Consider the following 21,242-nt stretch of genomic DNA (forward strand, 5'->3'; position numbering starts at 1 on the left):
TTGTAAGAAGCCCATACATTGTTTTGGATAAATTCTGAAATATTTCTGTTATTTTGTTTAAACTTCACAAACATGATTTCTTATTTGGACACCATCACTTTGCAATGCATTTCCTTTCAAACATTTCTTACCTTGGCAAAATCCGGAGGAGGATTTTTCCCTCTGCAGAGGTTGGATAGAGCCCATACAGCATTTCGAGTCATAGTGAGACGGTTTTGTTTTGAAAGCAATCTAAAACAAACACACAAAAAATTCCAACCTTTGCTTTAAAAATAAATAAAGAAATAAATAAATAGAATCAAAGCCAGGCAATGCTGTAGGGTCAACTGCATGAATCATTAAAATACACTCAGGCCAACATTTTTACTCATACCAGGTCAAAATATGCTAATTTTTTTCTGTGAAAAATACATCCTGAGAAAAAACATGCTTGGTGGCTGGATACTAACATACATGTTAGACACATGAATCCTAGTATTCCAACAATAATCATTACCCTAAAAGTATCTTCATTTAATTGCTTAGCTACTAACACGGCAGATTAACATTCCAAAGGCACAGGAACTGTGACAAAATTATTCTAAGTGAAAAGATAGGCAGGTAGTTTTGGAGAGTACCCTCTTCATGGAAATGCATTTTTATGTCAGTTGCAGACTATCAACTTTACTTTTACACTTTTGTATGTTAAGTTCACTAGTGAAGCAGAACAAAACCTGCCCTCAGAAAATGCATATAATAAGGTTTAGGGTTTCCCCAGCATTGAAGAGCTATGTATCTCACAGCAAGCACAGTTCACGGACTTTCTGTGCACACTGGCTCTAGTCCCAGCATGTGAGAGCCTTGCCCACTGGGTTCTTGTTAGGACTTGATCCTACAGACCACCCCAAACAAGTCTCCTCTGCAGTTGTTAAGGGGTGGCATCCACACACCAGCTGCAGGGTTCATCTTCTGCTCAGTAAGACACAGAAAGCTAAATGATGTGATGAACTGTAATACTGACACCTTTATGAGATCTGCACACCAAAACTGCTCTCTCACATTAGGACTGACCAAAGGTGCAACAGCCACTGGTACACTGTGTGTCTCCTTCTCCTAGATCAATCCTATCACAGACAATAATGTCTGTGGCATTGGTTAATTAAGTCAAACACTGTGTGAAGCCTCTAAACAAGGCATTTTCCTGGCAGCTTAGAAATGACTAGCCATAGTGCTCTTTGGCCTTGGAGGAATGTACTAATGGAAGACCCAGTTTTTCCACAATTGTAACAGCTCGATTTCTTTTTCTCATAGCCATCCTACACTGTACCAATGTCTTTATGAAGCACTGGAGAATTCCAGTGCTGCAAACAGAGTTTGCAAAGGACAGAGACTAAGTATTCCTAATTTAGACATTATAACACAATATGGTGTTGCTGTTTAAGTAATAATACGGTCCTTCAGCAAAGGACCATCAACACAACTAGTGGACTAGAAAAACTACACACAACTGGAGGGTTTGAGACCTGGATTTGCTTAGCATTAGCAGGAGATTATGTGAGAGGAGATATAACTGCTGCCTACAACAGTTTAACAGGCGGATGCAGAAAAGAGGAAGGCAGATCCTTCTCAAAGGTGTGCAGTAACAGGACAAGAGGCAACTGTCACAAAGTAGCACACAGGAAATTCTGACTAGGTATCAGAACATTGTTTTTCACCATGCCATGGTCAAATGCTACAACAGGTTATGGAATCCACCTGTGACATTCCAAATTCAACTGGTTAAGTAATTGAGTGATCTAATCTGATCTCACCTGCTATGAAGAAAGTGCTTGACTAGATGACCTCCAGAGGTGCCTTTCAACTTAAATTATTCTATGAGTCTATAATAAGCTCAGGCATCCACCCACTCTGTAGAATAAAATAGTTCCAGCTTAGCTGTTCCTAAAATATGTTTCCACTTTAGCTCTATTATAAAAGCAGCTCTGGAGACCCCATTGAAAAGTCTGATTAATCCTCAATGAAAAAATCATCATTATTTATTATTATTATTAGTAAAGGCAAAAAACAAACTTCATCTTATCAGACACTCAAGCAAAATTCTGGAAAATATTTTAAACAGACTTACTGCAATAAAGGTGGCAGGATATTACAGTCCAATACATAGTCTCTGCACATTGTGCTGTCTCCAGCAATGTTGCCAAGAGCCCATACTGCCTGCAATGAAAAACAGAATTGTAATTGCTTTCATTGTCACAATTCAACCAGTTTAATCTACGTATTAGAGTGGGAGATACTCTGTTCTCACTGTTAGATCCTGGTCAACACACAAAAGGGGAATGCATTCTGGTTGAGTATTACATATATACACCCAAACTCATGAGATTCAGGAATATTTACACAGATCTAAGAGGAATATCAAAACAGTCAAAATGTATGTTTCCAAAGACCTTGCAGGCAGACATAACCTTGCTCTGTCCACAATATAAGAGGCTTAGTAACACACTAATTCTACAGTCCTCCTGATTCAGAGCTGGTTCAAGTCCAGATGTTCACAGTACAGGTCAAGCAATTTTTTATCTACCCAAAAACCTTTGTGTAGAACAGCCCATATGAGTCTTTCCTAAGAAGCCATAAAAGCATTCATTGTTTACACAGTCATATTAAGAATGTTGACACCAACTAAGATGAAAATGATAATCTATATGCAAGATAAACCAACATTCAGAATCAAAGAGTTCAGGCGGGCATTGGCATATACTCTTTATGAGAAAACTATACAAGACAGAACCAATGCTGTCTATTAAGACATATGCATGACAAAGTGCAAGGATAGATATTTTACCCCTTGGACATCAGTACTACTGTTACCCTTAATTTTAAGAAGAAAATTTCTACAACACCAGAAGATAATTAAAGAAGTATGAAATCCATCTTCTGTAATATGACGAGAATAAAAGATTTAATTGTTTTTCATTTATATGTTTGGGTCAAGTGGTCTTTTTGATATCACTGTCCACTAGTACGAGACCTATAACTGGAAAAAATTAAAAATAAGTCTATATGAAGTATAAAAGCCATTTGATTAATTCAATTAGATTTATAGACAATATTTTGTCACACAAGAAATTGTATGAAACTCACATTTGCTATCTATTTCAAGGTACCAGAGGGCTAAGTGTCACATCAAATAAATAGGCATATATGTTTATTTAGTAAGACCCATACAATGTCTACACAATCATTGTAAATACTTCCAATACTGCACAGAGAGGATAAAAGCGATCCTGTTTATCATGGACAGCAGCTGCATGTCATCCCCTAATTTCTTTTCAGTTGATGACTGTATTTATTTGCAGTGAAGTGCATCACAGTGCATAACTATTTCTTCAACTGAACACACAGAAGTTCCCCACACAAAATAAACATTTTTTCTCTCTTTATCTCTATTTGAAATAAATTACCCATCTAAAGAAAAAAAAAAAAAAGACAGAATAAGCCAAATCTGTTACCTAAAGGAAATTCTCAGATAATTTGAAATAAGCTTATTTATTCAATATTGATAGGATGTCAATTGATTTGTTGCATTAGATTTCTACTGCAAAATGTTTTTTAAATGTGGAAAAAAAGATGCTACTTTTTAAAAAACAGCCTCCAAAAGCCTCCTCCAGCCACTTGAGGCCTGAAAACACTAGTAAGTTTCTGCAAAATTAATACAATTAAAACCAGATAACAAAATGTATATACAAAATGTAGATACAGATGTCAGCTTGCTAGATACAAAGTGAAAACAGTTCTCCTCTGTACTGGTATTACCAGTAACATCATAGAAATCGATCAACCACAAGTCTGTAAACTGCAACTTAAGAAATGAGGAGACTATTCTGGGGAAGGATTGTTTTGTTCTCCTACTGTTTTCCAGTTTTCTGCTGTCAGCCACAGGCAGAGACAGGGCACCAGGCTACACTGACCTTTGTTGTGAAAAAGCAAAGCCATTTACTATGCAATGTCCCCCTCCCCAACTGATCTTCATAATAAAAACTTATTTTTCATTCCCATTCTTATTATTTTACAACTGTTGTGACAATGGTTTATCTGAAATAAAAGTACAACCTTAGGTCAGGAAGCCTCATGCACTCAAGACAGAGAAAGCAGCTACTGGAAATATTTAGCCTAAGAGACAGAACACACGCCACATCCTGCAAAATATCATTTGTGTTAGAACTGTTAGAAGCCGCATTTGTTGCTCACTGCAATGCTTGGATATTATTTCTGCAGCAATGAGAAGCCTAAGGAATTAATCAAAGGTTTCAGCTAGTTCTAAACTTGTAGATCTTTTAAAAACAGGTAAGGCGAAGAGTCAGAATTTGCAATTATTTCCTTATTGAACATGTGGGTAACTTTGTGTGAAGATACAGTCTCCTTGCCTGGACACGCTTACACACATTAAACCAGCCCTGGAAGCTGTATTTCGCTTGTCTGTGGACTTTGTTTCTGTCATTATAGTAATACCTATTTTTAGGGTTGACAACAGCGATAATCACTTAATCCAGGAACCCATTCTGACCCTGAATGACAGACTGGTTTTGCAACAGCAAATCTCACATTAAAAAGTCTGACCAGAGAAGTCAAATAACATCACTACTGCTTTCCTCCTCTTGCTTTTTAAGGCAAGAGTAGTCTGGCTGAGTAGTCTGGTATCACAGGACCAGTTAAGAGAGGATATTGCAAGAAATCCTTGTAATGCTAATGACTGACAATCTACAAGATGCAGAGAAATCAAAATATCTTTTAAAAAACATGCACAGTTCTGTTTAACAAGGAAGGTATCTTTCCTTAAGGAATTATTTCAGCTCTTCAGACAAGTGAGGAACATAACTCGAGCTCATTTAAACTCTTCTTGTCAGATACTGTTGTACATACAAAGCTTCAACATGGCCCCACAGAGGACATGTGAACAAAGAATCACAGAATCACAGAATCGACTGGGTTAGAAAAGACCTAAGAGATCATCGAGTCCAACCCTTGGTCCAACTCTAGTCCGTTAACAAGGCTCTTCAGGGTTTTTCTGAATAATGTTCAATTATTTTCATTGCTTCTTTTGTTTTGTGCACTTCTTAAGATGCAAATGGCTTGTCTGCCATAACGTTTTGGCTTCACTCTACATATCCCAAATATTTTTATCTTCTTTTCTGGATAATTGCAAAGGTAAAAGGATATTTAATTTCAGTAAATTTCAGAGTTCATTAAATTAAAAAAAAAAAAAAAAAAAAACACTCTAAAAAAAATAATTATTATTTTTAAAAAACAGTACTTTCCAGCATCCACATCCAGAGCTGAAGATGAAAAGAACCTGTAACTTCAAGATTTGTAGTCTGACTTTTTAACAAGCATCTTAGGTAGCACAGATGTGTGCAAACTGAAAATGCCAATCCTGCCTTGTCAATTGACAGCATCCATTTTCATAGGCTGCTATAAATTTCCATTTACTACTAATAGTGGAGTAGGGATTGTTGCAGGTTTCCAGTTTATTTTACCCATTATTAAACTCCAGTGCTCTTTACTGCAGTACCGAACAACTTCAGTAGTCAATAACAAGAAAGTGCAAGTTTTGTGGAGTATTATTGAGCCATACGGTGCCTTCTGTGAATAATCCATGTGCTTTCTGACCACCCTCCACTTTCCTCTGGATTCTGATACCTCTCAGTCATTACTTCATTAGAGCTTTGGACATTTAAAGCAAGTGCTAAACCAACCACCAGTGTGTAAAGTCTGTACCTCCTGGTGGAGAAGAAATACTAGGAAGTGAGAATCAACACTTTCTCTACTTTTGGCCACTGACTTGGGAAATTGATCTAATGCTGGGATGGAGACTGAAGATCAGCTTGCATGCAAACATGACTGGATTAGCGGGCACAAGGAAGGATACCAGACGGCCAGATTCCTAGCAGATGACTTCTACTACGTCCCAATAAAGAAAACACCCTTCTTTCAGTGGCCGGTGTGATCATAGTTTCTTACTCTTCACATCTCACCCACCCAAATAGAGAAAGTAGCTCATACTCATGTCTCAACTGGCTTTCCTGATTTTGATTACTAAAACCTAGCTAGTAGGACTGCTGATGTAAAAGCCAAACAGAACTTAGACACCAGACTCAGACATCATTGCAGCCAAACAAATGAGGGTTACCAAAAGGAACAGCAATACAACTAGAAATGGAAAAATACTGAGGGAGAAACAAGGTGGTTGGTTTAGCTGAAAATACAAACGTTCCCAAAGGGGAACAGGGCAGCTGGAGATGCTCCTGCCACTGGCTGTCTAGCAGAGCACAAAGACACGTATCTGTCACTGTGAGACAATCTCATTCATCTCAGACAGGGACCATAACACTTTGTACAGTTTTTGAAGGAAATTCAGTGTTCACCAAGGAAACCCAAGTTAACAGCTGGGTCTTAAATACCTCAACAAGAGCACTCTAGGAAAGAACTGCAGCTAAGACACTGCTGAAGCTAGATCAACCTTAAGCGTGTCTAAAGGGCTTTGATGGAATCCTTCAATATAAATTATTTCAGGCTGGCAAATCTAAATTTTTAGACGTTTTGGGGAAGAAAAAGTTGTGATAAGTGGAAGAAGGCTATGACAAACAGTACACCGAAAAGAGAAACAAGGTGGAGGGAGATGTAACCAAAGTGTTTTTCGTAAAAAATTAAAATACAGCTTCTGTCATAAACTCAGTTCCTTTGGTGGGAAAAATAGATGCCAAATGGTTTGGCCACCGATCACAGTGAACATCTGAGAAAGACTGATACACAATGCAAACAATGAAAGAGAAGACCTAAAGGATGGCAGGGTCACTAAATGTCAGTCTGCACAGCTTAATGGGTTAACGGATCTTGTAAAAAGACAAATGATGTCATTTCATTAAAATACATGTTGTTAAATAAACATAGTTATAAAGATCCCCTCACACAGATTTCTATATATAGCCATTGATTTAGAATCACACTAGACTCAGGAACTAACATATGCAAAAGGAACAGTGCAACGCATTAGATTAAAACTGGATTATAAATATGAAAAATAACCATTGCTAAAATCACTAACAGGTAAAGTAAATTGGTATCTGTTCCTAAGCAACTGCTCAGGGAAGTCTGAAATAAAAGATAAATTAAATGATGCAAGTCTGTAAGACTTGCTGTAAGACAAAAACAGTGGATAATGATTAGCCAGTAAGCCAAAGTAAAATAATATTTAATATTACTTTTTATTTTTTAGTTTATGCTATGATATATATTCAAAATTGTATTACCACTTACATTTCCTTCTACAGAATTACTATCCCACCTAGCACAACGAATGGATTACTAAACGCAGCCTTCGACATTTATTTTCCCATTCATCCTTTACCATATAGTTGTAAGGCTAGCTTTTGGCCTATCTGCCCTGAACACACAGTCATATTTTCCATATTTTCCTGTATTTTTGTAATTTGCTACAGTTGCTTGCAAATAATAGTCTTCGAAGTAGTACTGTGAGAGAAGATAAGAATCATCATTTTGCAGGGGAGAAAACTATGGCCAAATATCTTCCAGTTTCAGAAATCCAGCTTGAGAAACCCAGGACCAGATCTGCTCAAAACACGGACTTAAGTGCTAAAGTCACTTGCAAAAGTCCCAAGTTGTCCTCAACTACAAAACAAAATGCAAATATTTCACATTGAACGTTCAAAAAGCACAGAACTAGTACCTACTTACTGAAAACCGATACAAGCATACTGTCCAGCATGGGACACTAATTGGTAGATACATTTATCTCAGAAACTTGCAACTGCCTTATCACACAAATCCCTTCCCTTTTCTCCTTAATTCACCACAATGTGTTCCAATTTTAACAAACAGGGCCACAGTTTGACAAATAAAAGCCTCGTTCACAACCTGCTGATTTGTTACCAGGCCAACCATCTGTAAATATACTAAACGGGACAAGAGTCATCTGGAAAAATACTATGCAACTGTGTACTAATGCTATCCTGTAATGCAAAAGTACAATAGCTAACATTCAAGTGCTTAATGCTTTTAATCTTTCTTTCAGTTGATATAATGGTGAAGTGTTTGGAGTTATTAAAAGCTGATGGAAAAAACAATTTATTTCACATTGGCCTGCCTTAAACTCAAAGTCAGCTGGGTGCAGTGCTGCAACCTCTAGACCTGCAGCACAGAAACCCACCATGAAAGGGTGTAGGTAACACTTCACAGTGGTACATTTTCCTTCTTTAGCACAACTTACTACAGAGCAATTCATAAGTGGTATTTAAAGACTTACTGGTAACAGAGAGATCACAGATTCAGCACCTCAATTACACAAGAAAAATATTTTCCACTAATTATAACCCACTCTGCCTGCTTGCTATCTGAACTTCAACATGTCAGCAGCTTATTAAGAGGCAGAGGGGGAAGAAGACGGATAAACTACTTAACTGTGGCCCTTCTGTTAATTCACACATCTTGATGCTGAAGGCTGCACAACTCATTCTAAACATGTCTGTTCTTCCCACCTGCTCTCTGAACATCAGTAGAGATTATAACAACCTAATAAAAAGATTAGTTCTTGCACAGAAGATCATTAGGAGCAAAAAATGGAGCAGCCCTTACCACACTCAAAGAACGAACCATTCTGCAGGAACAGCACTGTACAAGTGATGGCTGAATTTATAAACTAATGCCATCAGTTTCAGTGCCAAGTCTGGATGGATTTTCACATGGGCAGAACACAGCATTTATCTCTCATTTTGGCAAGCTCCCTATCATATTTCTAGTTTACGAAAGAGTCTCATTTCCTCAAAGAAAGTTTAAAAAATTAGACAAAACCGCTCACTTATTTCCTTTAATATCATTTACTCAAGCATCTGAATTCAATTTCTCTGAAAAAAACCTTTTCCAAAATAATTCAACCTGAGACAGACCACTGAAAATGGAAAGTTGCAGAGTGGAAGAACTAGAAAGCTAAAATCAACTGAGAAAAAAAAAAATATCTGTCTTTCTGGTGGAAAATGTTAGGCAACCTTAAGTACAGATGGTACATTCTGAGCCAGCTAAAAGAGAGAAAGGCAAGTTACACAAAGCAATCCAACGCTTATGAGTCGGGACTTCTCCAATCATGCATCTCAATACAGCCAAATGCAAGGTCAGATATCTAGGAAGAGAGAATAGAGGTCACACTTACAGGATGGAGAACTGAACCCTGGCAGTCAGTGATTCTGAAAAGAACAACGGATCATATTGGATAATCAGCTTAACCTGAGCTTGCAGCCAGCTTCTGTGGCAAAGAGTCTACAAAGACATCTTGGATATTTACACATCAAGCTATCAAGTAGAAACAAAAATGAGGTACTACCTCCAAAAACAGCATTGCTGGAAGAGTGCTACTGGAATATCCAATGCTTGTAATTTCACCACCACAAAAAGATATTGAACCAAGAAATGTTCAGACAAGGGTCACAGAAAAACAAACGAACCACCACAGGAATACCCTCATAATAAGAATTCAGAGCTTAATTTTACATGCTCAATAAAAGCTTAAGCTATGGTCCGTAAACAGCTATAGGAAAAAACTGACAGCTTACTAACTGAGTAGAAAACGAAACAAAAGCAAATACCTGGACTCAAAGCTAGACAAATTTGTACAGTAAAGGTACATATTTTCAAGTTAGGATTAATATTAAGTGAAAATCTATTTGTTAATATGATTAATATTTCAACATCGTATGTCTTCAAAGCAAGATTATATGTCTGAAATATATCCTTGTTCAAACACAAGTTACGGACCTCATGTGGAAATTACCAAGTCAAATGTTTGGTCTGTGCTTTACACTGATCCCTTTGGGCCTTATTCATCTACTCTGTAAGGAACATACAGCAGAAACTATAATTTTCTCTGGAGAGAACAAACTATAATTTCCACTCTTCAGGAGCAACAAGCATGAACTCTCCACCTCTAAAGTAATGATTTTTAAACAAGGCGTCTTGAATGTCTCAATATACAGAGAAATATTAAACTGTTAGAGATCAAAATGCATTACCCCATTGGCTGTGGTTAAATATATCACCTCCAGAAAAAAGAAATATACAATACTTGCTTAGACATCTTAACACATAAAAGGTATGTTAGGGAATAGAGTGCCTTAGCTTATTGAATTACTGGGTATACCATTTCTTATAGAACTTCTTTAGAAACTGCTTATATAGAATTCACTTAGCATAAGTAAATTGGCTTAGCATAACTTCTGCAAGCTGTGAACCTTTGAACTTTCTGCTTCCTTAACTAGAAAAAGCCTCAGAGTCTTCAAGCTAGAAGATACTAAGAGCTGCGCTCCTGGAGGTCAGTAAAGGAACAGAACAGTGTCTAACAGAAGAATGTTTTGGCTGTTACCAAGAACTTATTTTCTCCAGCTGCACGTGCAAAATAGCAACAGAAGGTCAGAACTTTGACTGACAGCCTGCCTGACAAAAACAAAGAGATCCAATGAGGAACAGGGAGACCTCAGACACTAATTTTGCAGTTGACCCAGAGTGATGCACAAGGGGTGGTGGCTTGGATTGTGGGAGTATAATTGTCCAAGTTTCTTTCTGTTGAGGGTCCCTCTTCAGGAAGAACCCAGATCGAGCTGCTCTACACTGTACCTTGCAAAAAAATTATTTATTCTAGAAGAATTCCTGGAATCCATACCTGAGTCTCTGCTATGGGAAACTTAAGGAAAATAAACTTCCGTAACAGGTAGAAAGGGACTGTTGTGCGAAACTGTCAAACACTACAGTTCCTGTAAAGGCTTTCTGTACAGGATAGCCTTATTCCTTTCTGGGGAAGGCAAAAATAAAAAACACGAAACCAAAACAAACTAAAGCAAACAGAGAAAACAAAGAAAACCCCAAACCAACACAACACCACAAACCACCAGACACATAAAAAAACCTCAACACCATTCTCAATATTTACCTGTTCCTGTACATCTTCAAACTCCGAACTAAGCAGCTCTATGAAGATGGGGACAGCTCCTGCTTGGATCACTATTCGAGTCTGAAGGGAATTTCCCGAGGCAATATTTGTCAACACCCATGCAGCTTCAAACTGGAAAACAGAATACAAATGAAAGTTCACTAGAAGCCTTCTGTGCCACACCAAAAACAAAGACCAAATATCTTTTAAAGACAAAAAGAACTGCCGTAGGGAAAGCATGAGACAATCTGCAAAGTGAGAATCAGAATCAGAGTTGAGAGTTATCAATATCACTTGAAATAAAAAAATCGCAGAAGTTCCTTATGAGAATAAGACCAGGTTTGCTTTCATGGGGTTTTTTGTTTGTTTGTTTTCCATGGAATTATATACCTTGGGTCTGTTCTATTGCCTTTTGTTATTGGCTAAGAACCTATACACAAAAAATGGGCCTTCCCATAACACATCTGACACCTGCATTCACTGACTCAGCAATGATATTCCTGAAGATGCACAAATAAAAACACTATCAACATTGTTTGACAAAACTTGATGGAAATAAAGCAAATGAAAGGCTTTAAAAAAAAAAAATGAAACAACAAAAGTACACAGGAATGGAGATTTGGGAAAAAAAAAAAATAACAACTTTGTGATCACATTCTGGTAGAACTCTGCAACTACAGCCAAGTACTCCTCTCCAACTCTGGTGATCAGTACCACCGCCAAGAGTTATTAGTGTGATGTTTTTATTCAAGACTTGAAGCAAAACAGAGATCCTGATCAACACTGTGCCTTTTGATTTAAATTCTTTTGTAATTTAACATTCTTTTAATCTCAACTTGCAAAAGCACTGATTTTATTTTAACTGAACTGCAAATTTTAACACTACCTGATACCAACCTCATAAAACTTTACCTGGTAAATTTCTGCATGCTTGTTAGTCCAAAAATTATTACACTACACTAGCAAATTTAAGTCCTATCAGATACATCCAGAATCTAGAGAATTAAAAGACAGCTAAAAGTTGAATGAAAAGGCAAAAAATCAACGAACAAAAATGTAAAGCTGTGTGCTATAAATGACTGATTTTGACATTACTAATGATTTTTATTAAACTGATGATGATCCAGCAGTATTGCAGTGAAAATCCTGATACACTTTCCAAGACTAGCTATCTCTGTAGAGCAGCACAAAATTATACTTAGGATTTAATCATAAAAGCAACTCCTGCTATGGAGACACATAAAATCCTGAAATGGGCCTGAAATAAGAACTCAACAATTAAGCCTAGTCTTGTAATGCTTTAATTTTTAAATGCTACTATTGAGACTTCAGTTTTAAAAATACAATAAATCCTGCCCTACTGACCAACTAAAGGAGAAATTATCATCTGATAAGATGTGATCAGAATAAATTATTCCAAAATACATTGTTGTAATACACAAAGAGTATGGGCTGCATTAATGCAGAAACACACCATGTCAAAACTGCAAGACTCATCATTAACAAACTACAAGCAAAAGGTTCAGGCTAACGCTTAAGGTCAACATGAAATGTACTTGCTTTCCTGTAATTTTACTTTCTATGAAGCTAATATCCAATGTTTTGTGATACAGTGCAGTAGAATTATTAATAATCTTTCAACCACAGAGGTTTCTAACTTGCCTTTTAGAACTTGCCTTTTGGCTTCCTAACGGAGGACAGCAGGCTGAACTATTCACAATTCAGAGACTCACGCTCTCTCCAGTCACCCATTCATAACTGAGAAGAAACACTATTTATAAACAGACTAATCAAATTTAAAACCAAATAGCAGGTACTTCTCACCCAAATGTATACTTCAACTATTTATAAAATAAGTTTTGTTTATGAGCTAATCATAAGATCTCCCCATCTTTTGTGCAACGAAGGTCTGTGAAACTGAGCTCTTCCTAACATCTACGTATAATCAAGGCTGAATTAGATGTCTTTGTGTGAGCAACACTTAACATTTTAGACAGTGTAAGTTACATAAAGTAACAACAGTTCCTTCTCCTCCCCACTATAGACATCTGATGCTCCAGGACGTATAAACTAAGGAACAGCCACATGCAAATAACAAAGGTTAGAAAATACAAAATACTTTATGATAATTAAAGTTAATTGACAGGAAGAAAGCCTCATCCAAGGGATGGTCTTGGTATTTGTTTAGTATTGTTCTCTCTCCCCATTACAGAAAGATTTCTAACATGGGACAAAGTTTCATGTATGGTTTAAAAAGATTACAAAGAAAAAGGGAACTTTAAGTCTTGAAATCACTGAGAAAAAAACTGCACAGAGGAATTCCAGACAAATTAGGCCTTCCTATAGCTGATAACAGAAGTCCAGTTTTTACTGGATATTCTATTGAAATAAAAGAGAGTATAAAAATCACATAAAGTTCCAAGTACACTAACATGGACAAGATTTCACATTCAATCCACCATACAAGCAGCTATAGTATCTGAAAAAACAAAAATACTTGTGTTTCCTGAACGAGTTGAAAATCCTTTCCTCCTACAGGTAGGCTAGAGCCAGGAATGCCAAGAATAGGAAGTCCAAAATCTGGCTGCAGACCCTCAACTGCCAAGCAGGCAGACAGATTTGGCAAAATAAAGGAAAATTAATCAATTGGAATGGAACATCAAGAGCAATGTACTTGGGTTTATATCTTCAATGCTTTGTTACAAACTCTTTAGGACAAGTTTGTAATTTTCAACTTTGGTTTTTGCACTTTCCATGTAAAAATCAACACAATACCTGTTATACCAGTAAGGCAATGAGAGTTAGCTTGAGTCTATGACTGCCTTTGAAGTTTATTAAACCAGAGATTTATCTGCACCTTTATTTCCCCTTCCTATTCAAATATGTCCTTAAAATATTACAAGTTTGTTTCCCCTTATCTGCCTGTCTTAGGCCTCCTGCTAGAGGCCCTACAAGTTAAAAAGACCTTTTTTTTTTTTTTTTAATATCAGGTTATTTTAAAACGTTCCACAGGAGCTGCAAACCAATAAGCTGGCTTAAATCTGGTACATACTACTAGTTACTGTCCATAGACTCCTTAAAAGTAGCTAAAATACCTTTGGAATTCTGTGGGTATCGATTTTAAAAGTAATTCCTATAAATTATACTTTTTTCTTACACATTAGAGAAGAGGTATCTATTTTTTGCATATCTCCACTCATCAAGATTTGGATTTCATATGGCATTAACAAACTTGTTACCTTATGCGTTTGAAAGAACACTGATTATAACCTATATATTTTATTTGATGGTTATCTGTTAACTTTTTGTTATTTTACTAGACGATGCACTTTCTTCCATTTTCTGCTAGCCTAGAAGAAAGAACTCTGATCAGAAAAAAGGACAACTGAAAATGAAACAAAGTTCCAAGAAGTAAATCCAAGACAAATTAACCTCCACTGTAGAAGACACAATTTAGTTTTTCAAACCAAAGCAAATAAGTTCCAAGTGCAGTATAATTCTAGTTCTAAACTTTTAAAAATCTAATAAAAAAATCTAAGTTATAATTCTAAAGACTTCAAGCTGTCTCAAATTAGTAACAAAAAAAAAAATCACTTAAGTTTAGCTTAATAGTTTTTCATCTGTTGAGGTCCACATTTCAAACTCTGTTTTTTTAATACAAGAAAAATCAATGTAAAGACCCCATCACAGCCATCACACAATACGACTCAGGGGTCTCTCTTTTCTGTCCCCATCAGAGATCTTGCTAGAAATCCTGAAGGTAAAACACCTTTTTTATTCTAGTAAAGAAAAAGAGAGGAAAAACAGCTAATTAAGCAAACCACTGATTTTTTTTCTACCTAATCTGCACCACCAAATGCCTTCATAATATAGAAAGATAAATATATTTTTATATTCGCATACCTGTAATGTACAATTTTCTTTCCTCTTGAGGAACTCCACAAACCTGGCCACTACTCCTGGCGTGCTTATGACTTCATCTATTGGGGGATTTGGTTCTATTTAAAATGAAAAGCAAAGTTAGATACATACATTTCTTGGTAAGGAAGGTCTCAAATCACCACATCAAAATAATATCCAATGAGATACCAACTCCTCTTTTCTGAGACTGTGTTCTTTTCCTACAATACGGCTTTACCTTTTACTATCTGTCACCGTAAGACAACTCCCTCTTAAATTCTGAGGTAATGAGGTAACATGATTCAAAACACTAACACACTCAGTAATTTAGGCAGACCGGCTTCACAGCGGCAGTTCTGCGAAGTCACTCTGGCGTGCACACATGCAGAGCTCAGCTTCAGTAAATCAGTATATTTGAACCACAGAGACACTGCCTACAACATTTAAACTTAAATTACGGAGTGGACAATGCATCTGCATTACAAATTTCAAGAACAGAAGTGACTATTACAAACACCCTGCTGACATTTTGCAAAACAGAGGTTCATACAGATATTTCTGTATGAAACTCAATCTTTATTACTGTCAAAGTAAAAATGTATGCCAGAGATGCTTCCAGATTTTTCTCCAGGTAAATTCAGCTCTTACCTTTAGAAAGAAGCTTTCGGAATTTCTGAGTGGCTGAAAGCTGCTGTTCTGGACTATTGGAGAAAATCATCTCAATCATATCAGAGGTGATGACTGCACTCTAGGATTCAAGTGGGGGAGACAGAATAAGATTGATAGAGAGCAAAAGAGAAAAGAAAACCTGGGGTTAGTGGTAAAAAGGATGTGGTGCCTGCTAAAACTGTATCAATTTTATCCCTTATTGAGCAAAAAACCTGGATAAGACCAGTATGGATAAAAAATAAGTCACCATATATGTACATCTACATATGCATCATGGTTCTTAAGTGTAGACATTCTTCTCTGGAAGCAAAAATTCAGATTTTACTTAAACTATGGCATGAAATTTACTCTTCAGAACTTCTCACTGGTATTCTCTCTCGTTTTTTTCTATCTCCCTTCGAAAATAAAGGTAAAATTGTCAGCTTAAACAAAAGGCAGTTGAAATTGGAATGGCTGTTATGCCAGAACACCACTTTAATTATGCTGCTGTTTAGATTTCTGCAACGTGTACATTTTGAGTCATTCTCTTACACCAAAATGTACAGGACCTGTCATTTTTAGAAGAGTTGACAAACTAATAATCGTCATCATAATCAGAGTATTATGTTTTCTGTAATATTGATGGTTTCCACTAATATAGCTAAATTAAATCAGCAACATTTCTTACGTCAGGTAAAATCTGACATTCTCTTCATCACACATGTAAACCCATGTAAAGAAGCATAAGAAAAGTCAGATTTTTTTCTTCCACTTCTCTAATCTAAATCCTCAGATAGACAGGGAGACAACAATTCTGAAAATACTGAAGCTTTGTCTGTAACAACTAACAGCTACATCTGAAAATGATGGTATCTAAAATAGTAAACTGTATAATGGTAGTACCTATCTCAACTAGACAGGCTCCTTGCCTTACTTTTTAATCATTCAGTCACTTCATGTAAGCTTCCACACAAATTATTAAATGGGATTTATGACTTGTCTGATGTTTAAAGACTGTTTTGAAGAGTAAAATAATATATTCTATTAGTGATTTACCATATTGTTTATAGGCATTTCCCTGTTTCTCAATAATTTTCAAGGCACATATAACCACCACCAAACTCAACCCAGCCTGATTTCTATGAAAACATCATTTTCATACTCTTGAATACAGACACAAGTGTGAAGATCAGTGGTCAGGACTGCATTTTCCTTCATCCTCTCTGTTACAGCCTGAATCCCTGAGCATTTTTTTTCCAGCACAAGGATGGTGGTAAATAAACAAGGAGAAAGAAGAAAAGCCTAATTTCCACTAAAAGGCTTGGAATGGTGTTCAAGGACACATGCTAATAGGTAAGATATAGTTCTAGCTGTGTTTCCAACACCCTTGCTAAAAATTGTGCCACTTGAAAGTCTTCTAACAGAGAACTCCACCCAGACCCTTTTTACCCTGTAAATTTCAAGAACACATTGCCTGGTTTGTATTTGCATGTTTCAAGCATTATGAATTTTCAATTTAAAAACTTTAATAACTTTGGGCAACAGTTGACAAAATCACCCATAATGGTGAATATCCAAGCAAGGAAGTAATCAGCCTGCCTGGAACAATGAATTTAATTTTCTTGAAAGCATATCCACTGAGCAACCATTCATTCTATCCATAACGTTTTTCTGTCGTGTAATCTGTTTCAGGGAAGTTCACTGTGCCAGATGTTTAAGAGCTGTCCATAGGCTCTCTGAATTATGTTTTTCACATTTTTCTGGAATTCCATTCCCTTGAAGTCACCACAAAACAGGCCTGCTCAGTTTCAACAAACACTGTACTCATTTCTCATCACTTACAGAAGTCATCTCCATGTTGTTCATCTGAGCCTCATGGAAGCCACCATCTGACATCACTTCCTCCTCTGCTTCTTCCTCAGCTGTTGCAACATTTCGGCGTTTAAACAACTAAAGAGAGAAAGTATTTAATATATACACAGCATGTCATGCAAGGCTGCAATAAAAATGACATACACTATCACCTGAAAGAAACTAGTATACTGGGTACAGGACTCCTCCAGACAGTAAAGGGAGAAAGTTTAGTCATAGAGTAAATGAAAATAGCAATGTGCTAGAATGTTGATTCTCAACATTTCTGAAGAATTCTCACTGATATTCCCTTCTCTTCTTCACCTTCCCCCTCCATCTATGAGCTATCTCTAGCTTTCAGGCGATCACATTCTTGCAGCAGATGCTAGGGCTCAAAGACCTGAAGAAGTGCTGTGTAACAGATCTTTGTAGAACACCTGCAGAGGCTGGGGTAATTGTGTTACTGTGGCAAAGAAGGCTTTGGAGAATGATCACATGGGACTGGTCTAAAGAAATCATAGTGGGATTAATACAATTTGGTTGCTACCACTTAGAGAAGGTACACAGCTCGAGATGTAATGAGGAGAGCTAGAGAGCAGCTTCTCCCCTTAACCCAGCTGTCTCATTAGAAGAAACATGACAAGAGTGCTGTGTTGAGTTTGGGAAACCAGACTCCAACATTGAACTGTGTCAGATTTGCACCACCGCAGACATGTAAAACAGAGCCCAGACACAGAGAAGATGGGGAGGAAACAGTATGCAAAACTGCTACATCTCTAGCAACCCTAGGTGACAAAAATCCTTATGGAATGCTGTTCCTTCTAGGCTTCTGTATGATGTGCCCACTCAAGCTTAACAAATATGTGCTCAAACACTATCTTAAACTGAAACAAATACGTTAGCAAGTTTTGTGAAAATTCCAAGGCTTGAGGTTTTTGCAGGGTTTTTTGGCTTAAAAAAACAAAACAAAACAACAACAACAACAAAAATTCCCACCACAAACATGGGGAATTTAAGCAAACTTCTGTGTCAAATACATAAAAAGGAAGTACCTGCACAAGGTCTGAAACTGCAGAGCTGCAGACTCCGCTTGCAGCTCCACTTCTGTTCTACTGTTAGTCCCGTTAGGACTAACAATTTTCCTTAACAGAAGGAAATACTGCCACACACTTTATTGAGTCAGCCTGTGACAATCAGGTCCAAGGGGGAGGTCAGAGTCACAGATAAAACAGAAAATGACATCACTTTCCTACTTTAGAAACAGCTTTACAAGTAGGACCGGTTACATTGTGTGCTACCAGTAGTCTGGAAATGCTACCTACTGAGCAAAACCAACAAGAAGTATTGCAATTCGGCCTCAGAACTCTCACCTGACTTTCCCTGAAAGCATCTCATATTGACAATGTCAATGTGATATTAAACAGAACAAATGACAGACCTGACATACCATTCCAAACACAAGTATATTACTATCTTCATCCTAACTCCAGAAGCCTCAACATAGATGAAAGAGGCTTCATTATAACTTTATTTGAAATTGGACCATTTTCTTAAAGCTTCCAATGAACACAACTAAGAATAAAAGGAAGAACTGTTAAGTGCTACCTGTTTTTATCAGAAAACAGTTTTCATCATGTCTTGTCACTGCTGCCATTTTCGCATTAAAGCTGCAGAGCACCTGCCAGTTTGCAATGTGAAGTAGTAATAACTAGCAACACACAAACAGGTAGAGCTTTGTTTCCAAGTATCTTTCTCAATCATTTTGCTTACAACATACTAAATGCCAGGGGAGGTTTAGGTTGACCATTAGGAAAAGGTTCTTCATCCAGAGGGTGGCGGAGCACTCGAACAGGCTCCCCAGGGAGGTGTCACGGCCCCAAGCCTGACAGTGTTCAAGAAGAGACTGGACAACACCCTCGGACACATGGTGTGAACTGTCCTTTCCAACTCTGGACATTCTATGATCCTAAATCAACTACTCAAGGTGCCAGCGTCATGAGCATAAACATAGCATGAACTTCTGTAAATTCATCAAGGAACTGAACCTTAAAGACAGAAAACTGAGATTTTATCAGATCAGCAAATTATTTTTTACCTCAAGAAAATCATTACTGCAACTTCCAAGGATTTGGTCAGACCTTCTCATCCTATTCTAGCTGAAATATTTCCTTCTATTTCACCCCAGCTTGCCACTCTTGGAACAGACATTAGAGCCACCACAACTCAGATAGAAAGGGAAAAAAAAAAACCCACACAACAAAACACACAAACTACCACAACACCAAAACCAGACAAACACAACAAGGAAAGAAAAAAACAAAACCAAAAAACCATAACACCAAACCCACAACAGGAGCTTTGTTCAAATCACCTTTATTGCCAAGCAGCTCTGGCCAATATTACACTCGAGGGAATGAGGAGTGACCATTCTAAGTTTTGTAGAGCCTGCAGAAGAGGCAATAAGCTCTGCAGGTGACTCTGATTTCAGACTGATTATCTATGAACTTGGCAGGGCAGGAACAACTGACAGGGGTCTTGGGAGAAGCAAAGAGCCAGAGACAGTGCAAGACAAGACTCTCTAAGGATTGCTTAGTTATCACAACTACAGTACCTGTTCCTCTCTCTTTTGCTTCCGTAGCTGAAGACCCTCTTCCTCCCGCCTGCGACGCATTTCATCAGGGTTTAGAGATTTGTTCTTGTAGCTCTTCAGTCGGAAATTCTCTTTTCCTGAGGTCGTCATGATTCCTTTACAATGTAAAGAAAAACGCAAGTCAGAAAACAATTACTTTTCATAAACGCATTTTAGATTCTCTCTCCACCTCTGAATTTCTGTAGTCTTGCACTTCCAGCCACTGTCACCCTATATTCCATCACCTAACTTCCAATAACTTAGAATGTGTAAAGCAAAATTTCACAGAATTGTCACTTTGGTGTGTCAGTGCTTCATATCAGATTGACAAACTTTTATTTTGCTCTCTGACACTACAAGACATTAATAGGTAAAATATTTATTAAGAAAGAACTGAGATCTACAAGCCTAGGCTTAAAAAAAAAAAAAAAAAAGGCCGCACTAATAAATCTTTATATTTTTCCATAACAGCAATTAGCCAAGCTAATTATATTTCCCTGTCCTCACTTTTGAGTGAGGGGGTCTTAGGCTGCTTTTTAGTTTAATTTACTTTGTTAGTCAATTTAGGGGCTTTTTGCACTTCAAATCCACATTTTAATTTAACAGAACCTCATGTTCCTTCTATCCAGACAAGACCTACAAGAAAAATGAAATGGAGAGACAAATTTTAGGTGAGGATGGCTTAACCACCAAAAATGTTCACTCCTGCAAAGAAAGAGGTGCTATTCTTCCCCTTCTCTCCACCCTCAGCCTCTAATCCTGCCACCATTCATGCAGCAGGGCCTTTTTTCAGCCTAGGATTTCCAAGTACTGTCTGTCTTATGTAACTCGGTAGATCAGCATTTATAGCTATCCCTCATAATTTTCACATGTACAATGCCGCCCTTTGGCGTTCCTTATGAATAGCTATACAACTGTGTGGAAAGACCACCACCCCCTTAAATCAATGGGCTGTGGATCAGCTCTTAGCACCCCACCTTGCTGCTACCTCTCTCTTTACATTCCCTTTTTTAAATCCAAAAAAGGTAGGTACAAAGTTCTAAACATCTCAGTATTTCCATACATCTTCATACAGATGCAGACTCTCCAATATGTTATAAATATATGTAACTCTACAATACAAAATTTAGGAAACTTTACAGGGCTTTTAAAGGTCTCTTTTGAATGCCCTAATATGTTGTATTAAATATGCTACCTACCTCAAATTCCACCAGGTGATAAATGATCTACTGTGCACTTTTTACT

At 37.2% G+C, this 21,242-nt stretch overlaps 1 protein-coding gene across 3 annotated transcripts in view; it reads right to left on the reverse strand.

Moving 5' to 3' along the window:
• Nucleotides 1-21,242, reverse strand: part of KPNA1 (karyopherin subunit alpha 1) — a 61,148-nt gene that overhangs the window by 28,773 nt on the left and 11,133 nt on the right. For all 3 annotated transcript variants that reach the window (XM_065050027.1, XM_005506267.3, XM_065050028.1), the window contains exons 2-8: nucleotides 19,980-20,113; nucleotides 17,360-17,467; nucleotides 15,518-15,617; nucleotides 14,873-14,967; nucleotides 10,970-11,101; nucleotides 2,105-2,193; nucleotides 132-231 (exon numbers count right to left, since the gene is read on the reverse strand). In XM_065050027.1, the coding sequence (XP_064906099.1) occupies nucleotides 132-231; nucleotides 2,105-2,193; nucleotides 10,970-11,101; nucleotides 14,873-14,967; nucleotides 15,518-15,617; nucleotides 17,360-17,467; nucleotides 19,980-20,108 (753 nt within the window). In that variant the 5' untranslated portion in view covers nucleotides 20,109-20,113. The remainder of the gene's footprint in view (nucleotides 1-131; nucleotides 232-2,104; nucleotides 2,194-10,969; nucleotides 11,102-14,872; nucleotides 14,968-15,517; nucleotides 15,618-17,359; nucleotides 17,468-19,979; nucleotides 20,114-21,242) is intronic.

Source organism: Columba livia, chromosome 1 (genome assembly GCF_036013475.1).
Source record: "Columba livia isolate bColLiv1 breed racing homer chromosome 1, bColLiv1.pat.W.v2, whole genome shotgun sequence".
NCBI lineage: Eukaryota > Metazoa > Chordata > Aves > Columbiformes > Columbidae > Columba > Columba livia.